This window comes from Corythoichthys intestinalis, chromosome 6 (genome assembly GCF_030265065.1).
Source record: "Corythoichthys intestinalis isolate RoL2023-P3 chromosome 6, ASM3026506v1, whole genome shotgun sequence".
Taxonomy (NCBI): Eukaryota; Metazoa; Chordata; class Actinopteri; order Syngnathiformes; family Syngnathidae; genus Corythoichthys; species Corythoichthys intestinalis.
Genome location: NC_080400.1, coordinates 38,807,493 through 38,820,057, shown reverse-complemented (window position 1 = coordinate 38,820,057; position 12,565 = coordinate 38,807,493). Strand labels below are relative to the sequence as shown.

At 41.3% G+C, this 12,565-nt stretch overlaps 1 protein-coding gene across 3 annotated transcripts in view; it reads right to left on the bottom strand.

The window, feature by feature from the left end:
- limk1a (LIM domain kinase 1a) overlaps positions 1-12,565 on the bottom strand; it is an 82,235-nt gene that overhangs the window by 40,468 nt on the left and 29,202 nt on the right. For 2 of the 3 annotated variants that reach the window (XM_057838787.1, XM_057838788.1), the window contains one exon: positions 29-167. In XM_057838787.1, the coding sequence (XP_057694770.1) occupies positions 29-167 (139 nt within the window). Of the gene's footprint in view, positions 1-28; positions 168-332; positions 564-12,565 lie in introns of those variants that run through there. The other variant, XM_057838789.1, reaches the window with a different exon arrangement.

Below are 12,565 nucleotides of genomic sequence, written 5' to 3'. Positions count from 1 at the left end.
ATGAGTGTTAGCGGGTTAATCCTCTTACCATAATGAGGCCAGTGGTGATAAGGTCATTGCAGCCATGGCACAGCTCCCCAAACTTGGCCCAGTAGTCATTTTTGCAGAAGAGCCGGCCATCTTTTTCATAATACCAGTGGGACAGCGAGCAGCTGCACTCACAGCATCTAATAAAATATTGAGAACAACAAATAAATCTTCTATGTGGAAATAAGTAAAGTGTACCGCTGTTGTTTTGAACAAAGAAATATTCAGTTACTTTCCTGAAAATGAGCAGTTACATTACAGGATGAAATGTTTCTCACTGAACAATTGTGTTGCTGTAAACTTGCCTCACTGCGTCATTTTTCAACATCTGAGTAAAACACTGTCAGAGTGAAAGCCACATGAATCCGTCCTTTCGATGGGCGTGATCGTCACATTTTACACCGAATAAACAGCTTTATCCTAACAGAACTATGATTTATATTTTAACTAGACCTTATATATTGTATCAGCACGCTACTAAGTACCATGTATGTCCTGGTGGTCATAATAGACATCTTTGTAAGGACTATTATAAACACAACTAATGAGGTTGATGGCAAATGAGATCACATACAAAAACCACACAGCTATGACTGGGCCTTTGTGCTCCCCTGTCTGCAGTGACTGTTTTTCAAAGACAAAAGCAATGCTGTCATCTGCAACATCATAACGACCAGAGTGCAGTATTGTCCAATCAATATCAACATTAGAGACTGCTCATTAAGAAACTGCCTTACGACCAATTTGACCCAAGTTTTGTATTGTTCAATTCTAAGCCCTTCTGGGTTGCTGGGTGCGAATAGCTTGTTCACTAAATTTAGACTATTCCAGAAATCTTGTGGTACTGACCTCAACAGGAGAGTTAGGTCACCGATTTTGGTGGTTTACATCACCTAGCTGCTATGTGAACACATTGGCGATGGCCAGACAGTGTAATGAAAAAGTAGGAAAGTAGCCAGTGACTTCTGGATAAATCAAAACATGTTTTTTGGAGTGGTGAAGCCTCCTCCTTTGAGCTTCCATTAACTACCGTATTGCACAGTTTGGTTGAGTGGGCATAGGACTAAAGTATAGACATTGGAAAATGTCTGCTCTCAACTTCTGGTTTAGAAAGAACAACATGAATTGCGATTGAAGTAAGCAGTTTGTTGACAAAGTCAAAACTGCAAAGTAAAGCCAGAGTAACCCACGGAATCTCCAAAAATGGATTCAGCACGATGTAGATGAGACGTAGATGAGATTGTATGATTGCTCTTATCACTTCGTTGATCGTTCGTGGACAAAATTATAACAACCTGTCAACATGTGTTGACGTGAGGTATAGATTGATACGCCGGCCACTTGAGTGACCAAAATGAGGTGAAATTACAAATTATATAACATTTGCCGAATACAGAAGCGCTCACACGGAATTTGTTGTTACAAGGAATAGGGATGGGAATTGATAGGATTTTTACAATTCCGATTCCATTATCGATATTGCTTAACGATTCGATTCTTTATCGATTCTCTTATCGATTCTAATTTGGGGAAAAAGAAGAACAAACGTTTTGATTGGCATCGAGTTTGTTTAATCAGAAATCACAACCTTACAAACTCACTACGAGATCAAAAGAGGCCCAAAGCCTCAATGTTAACTGTGGCAATAAGTGGCAAATACACAAGAATGTGTAACATTTTACTGAAACATTTATCTAATAGAAATAAAAAATATTGGTATATATTGGCAGATAGGTTTTTGTTCTGCCTTTGGCAATATGTGTTAAAGCAGGGGTCCCCAAACTTTTTCCTGTGAGGGCCACATAACTTTTCCCTTCTCTGATGAGGGTCAGTTTGTAACAGAAAAAGTGTGACGATTGCAGAAGTGCATAAATGTAAAAAATAATTGTTTTTCAGAAAGCCACAATCAAATAACCCTTTCTGGATTCTTTATAATAATGATAATTAATAATAAAAACACTATTAATTAAATAGATAATAACCAAATAACCCTCTCTGAATTCTTCAAGGAAAATGCCAGAAAATAACACGATTGAGAAAAAAAAACAAAACGAAATGGCCGGACCAAATGTGGAGGCGGGCCGTATTTGGGCCGCGGGCCGCAGTTTGGGGACTGCTGGGTTAACGCGTATTATTTTACCATTACATTGAATTGCATGCCTTTTAGTTTTTGTGGCGCTTACACGCTCAAGTGGGGGCGCCCTTGCGCTTCCTCACGCGAAGAAGAACGCGCTCACGTGAAGAAGAGCGCGCTTACACCCAAAGAAGAAATGCCGCATCCAAGTGAGTGAGCGAGTTAGTGAGAGAGGGAAACACTTCTACGAGCCTACGTTCTTTGTTAATGTTAATATCTACAGAGGCAACGCCTGTATGTATCATCTTTTGTGTTGTTGTTGTTGTGTTTCCACTCGCGATTGGACACTTAAATCCAGTTGTGTAGTGGTTTGAACAATGTGCTAATGCTAGCGAACGAATGCTAACCATACTGTTATTAGCAGCTAATCATCGCTGATTTACGTTGATGCAGAGGTTGCGCTAGACATTTTCGTAGTCTGTCATTTTGACTGACAGGGTCATAAAAATCTGGTCATAGTCTATTTTTACCCGTCACTTAAATTTTTAAAATGATAATGATGACATATTCAATAGTATTTAGTTTTCATTCATTTTTAATTAATATTGTAACGCTTGCTTAGCGGCGAAAAATTAGACACGGAAGTCGTGGTATTTTTCTCCCTTTTTACTCTGCTTACCGCCAACAACTCCGCCCCCAAAGAAAAGGAGGCAACGATATAGACCCCAATCACCAACGTCACACAATGATCTTAATTGTGGTTGTCAGCCCAAAATCTTCTAAATATATATTAAATGCATCTTACCAGATATAAAAAGACTACTACATAGTCCGTGGTGATCGTTTGGTGCCCAGATTTCTTGTCGAATTACAGCAGTCCATCTCGCTCTCATCTTCGGGTCTCTCAGAATACGGTAGAACTTCAAGTCTCTCCGTCTATCTTCTCTGTTACAGCAACCAACCGCCACACACGCCTTCACCATTTTGATTATTGATATTAACAAGCAGAAAAACACGCCGTAATAGGAGGCATGTACGTAGCGGTAATGTATAAACATGACGGGCTGACACACAATATGGCAGCTCCGGTCAGGGGGGCGGAGTTGTGACGTCATGTGATTGGGGTCTATACACAGGCGGCAATCTTGTCCATCAACTGGATGACGCGCTGGCACACCGGGTGCACCAATAAGAACCTCGCGTTGATGTGTCAATCACGGTGCCGCCGCCAGACCCCGGTGACGCTACAATATTCTGACAGAATAGCCAACGACGTCATGCATTAAGAGAGACAATAGCTAATTAATATGCTAACTCGCTACCCTGTGGTCTGGGGTGTGAATTGCAACCTGTCAAAATGACTGACGGACTTCAGTTTTTTCCGTCACCGTTTTAAAAAACCGGTCAACGACGGCAAAATTTCCGGTTAACGCGACCCCTGCGTTGATGCAAACCTGTTTGTTATTGGGGCCGAAATTGATTTGTTTCATTTCTATTCTTAGTTTCACTCTTCAAGTGATGGTTGAATAAAGTCAGCAAATTATACCAACGTCTTCTGCATCGTCATTTGGGAGTTTAGCTAGCTGTATAGCCAGGACTGAGCCTTAGCCTCTCTGTGAGGACAGCGCAGTCGTATTCCCTCCTGATGCAGTTATCTCCACCTTGCAATGACTGCAAGTCGCTTTGTTGTAATTTTTCCTCGTGAAGTGAAGACACACTTTCGAGCGTTTGAACCTACGTGCTGTCATTGTTATGTTTATGGCTGCAATGCTCGTGCTTACCCTTCGTAACCTTTCATTTTCACACTCTTTCCTGGTGAAGTGTAGTCAAATTTTGGAGCGAGTGGTTCTTGGCGCCATGCTAGTTTGACGCGTCTGGACAACAAGACACGTCACAACGCAATACGCGTCTTTAGGAATCGTTAAAGGGATCGTTAAGGCTTTTCCATTGTGATGTCGAGGCCTCGAAACACTCGGAACCGGTTCCGAATTGGAATCGGATTTTGATTCCCATCCCTAACAAGGAAATACTACACGGTATGTACAAAAACAAAAATAGTCATTCTTTTTTATAATTGCAGATATTGATCGCAAAAAAACATTTGGACAACATTCCATTTCTTCTTTTATTAAAAACAATTCGTGCATGTGCAAAACAGTCAATAAATCACAATTAATAAAATTATTGAAAAATAGCATACGAGAATGTGATATCAGACAGCAGAGCTCCGGAACCTCGCCAAACTTTCACCCGACATTACGGCCCTCAGACGAGCTTACTCCCACTGTCCTCGGTAATTCCAGCTCGAATAGCATGTCTTAAAGTTGCTGCAATTAAAAAGCTCGTAGTTGGATCTCGGGATCGAGCTGACGGTCCGCCACGAGGCGAGGCACCGCCTCCAGCCCCAGCTTCTCGGCCGGCCCCGGGTAGAACGACGTAGTCTCGATATATGTCCATCAACGTACAGTAAAGGCCGAGTTATACTTCCGCGTCAGACCTGCGGCGTCGAGGAAGACCCCATTTACGACCCTGCGCCGTAGCCTGACGTGGTCCTATTGATTTTTCAAACCATAGCGTCACGTTAACGCATATGACAAGGCGGAAATAGACTGTGATTGGTTCGCTCAGACTGTTGTTTCCTGTTCAGCGCGAAATCACCGCCATTGTAAAACATTTTTCTACACGCAAAAATCAACCAAGCCGACGGGAGTATCATCGAAGAGCAAGTCTCGTGAAGACATCATAAAGTTTGCCAAATGGCAAGGTAGCGACTGAATAAAAAAAATGGAAGAACTACCGAGCCGTGTGTGTTCGGAATTGAGTGGCCACACGAAGCGGTGACCCAGTCGGCCAAAAACTGCCAGCTTTTTATCACTTTGTTGTATTTTTGGTTGGTGCACTTCAATATTTATTGTGTACATATGTTTGCTGTGAGTCTGTGACTTATTTACGTGTCACACTTCAAGTATATGAAGAATAAAGCACAGGTTTGGTGTCAAAAGAGTTGTTTTGATGTTTAATTTTCAACAACACAGTTCACACCCGATACATCATCATTGATTGAGAGTGCCACGGTGCTTTTTATGATAACGTTAACATCAAGGCTTCCAACCCAGTTTAGGAAGATCCATAGACGCCAGAAGTCTGCTATGGCTTCCCCCTGGCTGGTTGTAGGACACGGCAAACAAATCGGGCTGGAGGGCTTTGCAGACCTTGGACGCAGTGCTCGACGCCAGTTTGAAGCTAGCCGCCACAGCTAGCTGTCTCCAGACTCTCCACCCGAGTCTATAACTCTCTGTGCGGCATCAAAAGTCGGCCAGACCGCCTCGAAACCGTCTTCTGCGTTGCCTGCCCATCAACATTTATTCACTGTTGATGAGCTGAAGATTTACATTCGAGCGTTCCATCTTGCATTATTTTTTCTCCGTTAAACTAAAATAGCGGAAGTCAACAAGCATTCCCCAAAACCATACAACCATAACGCCACACCCCTCTAGTGGCTTAGCGGTGAATTACAGTGAACTATCGAATGCTCATTGACACCGTAGTCACTTTGCCGTCACCGCAACGCAGGCGCATAACTCAGGCTTAAGTGTTGCTGTGAGGCACATCAGCTTATCTTCCCTTGCCTAACAGCGTTTTCCACCTGTAAACAAGGGTACAAAAAACTTGTAACACCTGCGTTGACATATTGTGCCATCTACACGTACTGATTAGCAACAAGCTAGCAGCAGATACAGTAGTTGTAGTAAATAATATAAAGGATTATCATAATTACAATCATCATCGTAATAACAATATCAAAGGCAACAAGTCGTTTTATGCGCAAGATTTTAGCTTCAGTATTTTTTGAGCACCGGACACATGAAAATGCAGGGGTAGGAAGAACATACCTTCCATAACACAGCGGCAACATGGCTACAAAAACACCTGGTCTTTTCTGGTGGCATGAAATTGGTTACACATCTGCCTTCATGAACATGTTTTCCTCCCATGTCTTGATGATGGTAGATGGATGCGGTATTTCCAAATTGCCTTTTTTAAGAGATTTTGATGAGTAATGTTACTCCAGCTTCACTGTTGTTGTTGGATGGAGAAATTCTAAAACGGAAATTGCTTGCAGACATAAGGAAGTAAAGCGGAAGTACCTCGAAAACTTGTCTATTCTTTTGGGGGTGTGAATAGGCCCTTAAGTTCCACTCAAGGAAAACTAGGACGAGAGCTTAAACCCTAACAATTTTGGGTAAAGGTTTTCCCCACACCCAAAAATTCAAAAGCATTCTCTTGACTGAGAGCCTATTGCAGCCAATGAGTTTATAATCTGCACACCAACTAAACTGCAATCACACCCCACTGTGCCGAGGTCTACTGCAACAGAAGCAGCTTAATTACAGCAGCAAAGGCATAGAGGGTTCCTTGCTAATCTCCATTAATAGACGTTGTTTGGACAGAGCAGAAAATGCAGTTTGTTCTGCGTCAATTTAGCAATTTTATGTGCCTTACCTGCCTGCCTGCCATTGATGTTTCACATTCTAAATTAACATCAAGCTTGCCAATTGGACGCATTCCTAGTGTATGTTTAAAGATACAGGATCCCATTTTCACACGCTATGCCAATTCAGACCAGTGCGAGCCTAAAAAATTGGAGGGACTTTTTAGACCCGATTTTGGCCATTTCATAGACACACTCAAGCATGTGTATCGGAAAGAGGGTGGGATTTACTGCTTATAGAAGAACACGGTTAAGCCTTTCACACCAATTAGCAGGTTTCCTCGTTTTTCCTTTAAAGTCCGGCGGCCTTGTCCATGCCACCTGGTCTCACCTGACCAAAGGGGGTTTGCACAGTTGACATGAGCAAAGTTGATTTGTACAAGCAGAACTCACAGATTATAATTCATAGTTGGCCATGCATAGTAGATCGTATCTATTTATTCTATTTTCTATCTATGATTGGCACAAGAACCTAAGGTCCAACAAACCAACCAACCAACAAACTACGTTCTTGTGATGGGTGTAATAGATGTATTAGTAATTAATATGTATAGTTAGTGGATTAGAACGCATAACAGTAACATAGAAAATTCTACAGACTAATGTCAGTAAAAGTGACCACTTTTTCCCACCCCCAAATTTTGCCCCTTTTTGTCTCCCAGACAAGCGTCAGAATATTTATTATGTCCAAAAGTGAAAAGTGTGCTAATCCCCACTTTGTATGATACATTAGTGTGTATATGTAAAGAATGTGTTTTTGTTGGTAATCTGTCTGAATCTGTGTCTACCAGCTGTGACTAAGTGATTGTCTCCTTCACTTCCTTTCCATCAGATGGCCGTCTGAGCGACCGAGCTCCAGTTTAAAAAACACACGGTCACGTTCCTCATTTTAATGGCATTCCCGAGCTTAGTTCCACATGTGTATAGCTGTAAACCAGTGCAGGTGTTCAAACATTTTGCAGATGCAGCATTTTTTTTGCTTTGACTTTGGTCAAGGTCGTCTCTGTCTAAAAGCCTGCTTATTTGCACTCACCTTGCAGTGCCTGAATACACAATTTATTCATTTGGCACTTTATCGCAGACACACCCTCTCTCTTGAGCATCGGAATGTAGTGCTTCATAGTGGAACCACATAGAGCTGCTTCAGTATGCAGCATGTTTGGGAGGGAGGGAGGAGACTTGGAAGTGGGTCAAGGCTTTCAGGAGATGGCAGCAGCATCCAGACAGTGTTACTTTGCTGTCCTCGCCCTGTGCCCTTTAAACTTTTACTTGAGATCCAAATGCACACCCTATAAATCTGTGCTTTAGCAAATTCACACCGATGCGATTTCATTCGTTTTGATGTAAACATACTGTATGTAGCTGGGAGTGGTAGAATGAAAAATATTGATGAATACACTAGAGGCATATTGAAATGCCCTCAAGACAGAGAAGAATATAAAGACAGGATGGGGGGGTATGAATTCAGCCATTTTTCCATTAGTTTGTGTGTGCACCTAAAAGATCCTATTTGAGTATGTTTTTGCGTGACCGAATTTGCAGTTGCATGGACCGTAAGAGGATTATCAGCATGAAATACTCAGTGTGTCTTTGCACACTTGATTTCATGCATGTGCACATGTGTGCTTGCACCCCCCCCCCACACACACACTCGCACCCCCCCACACACACGCACGCACGCACAACAATGTGAAAATATAAACAAAAACTTTGATGATTTGTCGAACGCAAGGTAAATGACTCGTAAAAGACAACTTAGGAACCTAGGCTGGAATTTATGATCATGGAAATATGGAAAGGAGATCAGAATAGCATTGAGACACCCGAGTGTGATCTCCCAGGGGCATGAAAACAGCCAATAGCAGAGGAGATAAGAATGGAGGAGTCTCGTCCGTAAATCTAAAACTGTCGCCTCCCTCTGCATGAATCTCTCAATGGGATTAACTTTAAGTGTCTGACAGAGCAATAAATTCCTTTTTGCAGGTCAAACTCATGCAGCATTCGCGTTTTTCTGTCTGTCTGAAACTATAAAAACGATCTAGTGGACCTCTGGGGTTCACCAGCCAACACTGGATTTTGGTAGTAGAGATGCAAGCAAAAAAAAAAAAAAAGACTAAAAACAACAAAGGCAGTAGGACATCGAGTTTCTGATTGTTTTGCGAAAGTACATACCGGTACTTGTTCTAATGTCCTCTACTTGACTGCTGTTGGGAAACCCCTTTACCAAATGGTTTTAAAATTTGCCAATTTCAAAAGATGATGTTCCAAGGTTCTGAAAAAAGTTCCTCAATACTGATGGCCAAAGTCACACATTCATAGAATTTTGACATTGCTGAAAATTGGCTCAACATGATATAGTATTTAGTCTTGTTTTCTGTGAAATTTGGATGTTTCTTCTTGCCGTGGCGTATAATCTACTCTGATAAAATGGGCCTCATTGCTCTCGTCTATAAGCTGGGAAAGTGGCACAAAGCCAAAAAAGAGCACCGGAGTGACCAAAGCATGGACTTATTTTAACAAAACAAAGGAGGGTATACTGCCGTGTGCAGTCTGTACAATGCCAAGCTTGCATACCACGGCAGCGCAGCGGTCCTGAATGAACACCTGAAGCACCGTCACCCAGGTATAATTTTGGAAGACGACAGGAGACGACAATCTGGCAAATAAGGACATTTTTTATAGAATTTGCCTTTATGTGAGTCATACGACAGAGTATTAGGGGTTAATGTTGGGCTAATTAGGCTGAATAAGCAGCTACGTACTTTACGTAGTGCGTTGCCGCCTCCGTTAAAAAACAACAATATTGAAAGCATCTTGATTAGAATCGGTTTTACAAATAAGGAAATCCTTATTATTATGCTTCATCTACATCAAATTATATTCAATAGAAGAATTTTTACCAATGCTTCATCGTGGCTCCCAGCGAAGTTTTTTTTTTTAAATTTACTTATTTGGCCCTAATACTCCATCATAATGTTGTATCAACGTGCTTCATGAAGTTTTTTTTCACGTACTTCACTCCAGTGATACGTGACATTTATTTATTTACTCTCCTGGTGCTCACTCTATTGCTAAGAACAATATAGATATACCACAAAAAGAGAAAGTAAGAATTGTTTTTGTATCTTGTTGGAAAAGTGAAGCCACAGTGTTCTGAATCTTGTTTACATTCCATTCTTTTGCACTAGTTAATGCTACCAGCATTAGACCTGTTGTTTATTTATGATTTACAATTGTTATTTATGTGTTTATTTGTACTTATAAAATAATTTAAGTGTTTCAAAATGTTTTTGTTAATTGCAAGATTAGTACAAGAAAAAGTTCATAAAAACGTTATTAGACTAGCCGACTAATCGTGAAAAAAGTTTGCAGATTATTTGGGAGAAATATAATAGTTTGGGACAGCCTTTGTTTACAGCTTTATGTCTTACTGCGAAGAAAGAGGAAATACTATCAGCCCGCCATGATACTACAGTATATACAGTACGTCATCAGCCTTTGCGCTGTGACCCTAAATTAACCAGCTGCTTTCATACATGCCTTGTCACGGTTAAGTCCCGGACATTATACTAGGACGTGACCTGGTTAATGCCCATGTTAGTCGACCCGGGAAAATATTTTCAGACATAATGGCTACATGTTTAAATCCTGCGACTTAACCGGAGTTCAGCATTTGTCTGAAAGGGGCTAGTGTCTCATCCAGCCACCTCAGCATTGATGGTAAGTATAGTATTTTATTTGATTTTTTACTTTACTTTCTTAACATGATGTATACTACATGTTTATGAATAGTTATTTTGAGATTGAGGAGATACTTAGGGGTACTTAGAGGATTAATTCAGATTTATGCGGAAATTCGGGTTACGTCGCCAGCATAGGAACGGAACTTGTTGCGTAACCCGGGGACCACTTGCATATAGAAAACTTAAAGGGGGAACAGATTCTTATAAACCATTGCAAATCACTAAATGTGTTTTACTTTATGCCAGAAAGTGGTTATTAAAAGATTTTAATGACACACCTAACCACAACTGCAATTCGGTTCATGTGCCGGTGTATCATAATAGTTGAGAAGATTTTAAATACGTAATTACCTTCACATGCTTCTCTTTTATCAGCCCATTCCATCATTCATATTTATTAGACCCTCTGAGGTAATGTTATTAGACATTTTCATGATGTAATATAGTTTGAAACATCTGGACATCTTATTAATCACGTGGAGTGCTAGACATGGGACAAAACTGAACATGATTCGTCTGTCCCTGGTTATATGAATGAATGAGGAGTAAAAAGGTGCTGAATTAATGATTGACTTGAATAACACTTATGGACATAAAAGGATACAAAGTGGCATCCCATATGCACTAATATGTGTACTTTCCATTTTTACGTGGTGAAGCAGGTTTAAATGTTTCCAGGGATTCATGACTAGTTCTGTTATTTAATGCATGGCAGTGGCACAATTGTCAGGAAAAGGCTAAGTCTCAATTGAAGGAAGGGATGGAATCAAATGGAACTGTGAGGCAAGAATCACCACTGGATGAAATATATACAAAACAACACCCACCCCCTTCATTTTAGATTTACTCAACGTGCTTTCTCACCCCCCTTTATTTATATATCTTTTTACCTTAAACCGTTGTACCTATAATGGTAACTCATTCACTCCCAGCCATTTTCACTAGAGCAAAGCCCTTCGCTCCCGGCCGTTTTTCTGGATTTTGACTGATTTTGCAAGGCCCACAGAAAATTCTGTTCTATTGCTATATAAACATGGAAAGATTAGAGTCTCATCTTTCAGCAGAAAAAAAAGTAAGTTCATAGCGTTTTCCATTCTTTAGAAATCAGCATTAGAAAATAGCTTAGTTTGAGCAATTTTAGAATTTCTGATGAAAAAACGGAGAAAATGAGCTTTTTGTAAACGCATACATTTCAAACATAACTTAGACTTTAACTAAGCTATTTTTTGCATTAGTTACATCCCAAACATCTGAATAATGTTTTCCTTTTACAAAATACCATGAACAACCAAATAGACCTTTTGATAGCAAAGTAACAATTTATTCACACATGACTACTGAGAGATGACGGTTTGTCGCTGAGATGACGCCGTTGTCGCCACGTCAGCCGTGTAAACTTTTCCCTCATCGTTCTCTGTCTCTTAAAAATGGATTATTTTTGTGTTTCTGCGTGGTCTGCTCGGCGAGCCGCTGCACTGGGGGTCTCACTCGTTTTTCTCGGTCGTCCAGCGCCTGGCCTCACAGGCGTCCTTTCGGTTGTTTTGTTCGGTCGGAGCGCCCCCTGGCATCATATCGCTAGCGCCCCGACCATGCTGCCCGGCCATTCACTGCTGTTGAATCGGGTTGCCTTGTCTTACAAAATGCGCTACTGCCCTCCAGTGGCCAGTTTTATTGCTGGCCACCATTCACGCGGATACAATTTCCAGGGCGGAGCAAGCCACAGCAAACAGACAGCGGAGTGGACCGATCAGCGACAGGCAGACGTGACGTTAGTAAAATGACGAGGGACTTGCGCGCGGAAGTAAACATACGGAGAGAGCGGAGTTTATTCAACATGGCTAGCGCGAGACAGACTGTTGTCAATGACTCGTGTCGATGTGTTTTTGGTAATTTAAAACTGATTTTACCGTGGATTGGAACATATTCTTGGCTCTCCCGTTCACCATCTGTGTTGTTGTGGAGACGACTTTCGACGCGCAAGAGTGACGTTGCTCGTTAAGAACACGTCACGCAAATAAACAAATCTGATTTGTCGATTGATTTTGTACCTGCTCGAGAGGTTGTTAATGGGCTGGTTCCCAGACTATACTCTCAGTGTTTGACAAACACAGGGAGAATAGTCTGGCAGAGCCAGGCATGTACGTTGTTACTTTGTGAGTTTCAATGTAAATAAAACAACACGGCTTGGCTCAGTGGTTCGACACTCTTCCTCAGACTCCTGTCCTAGCT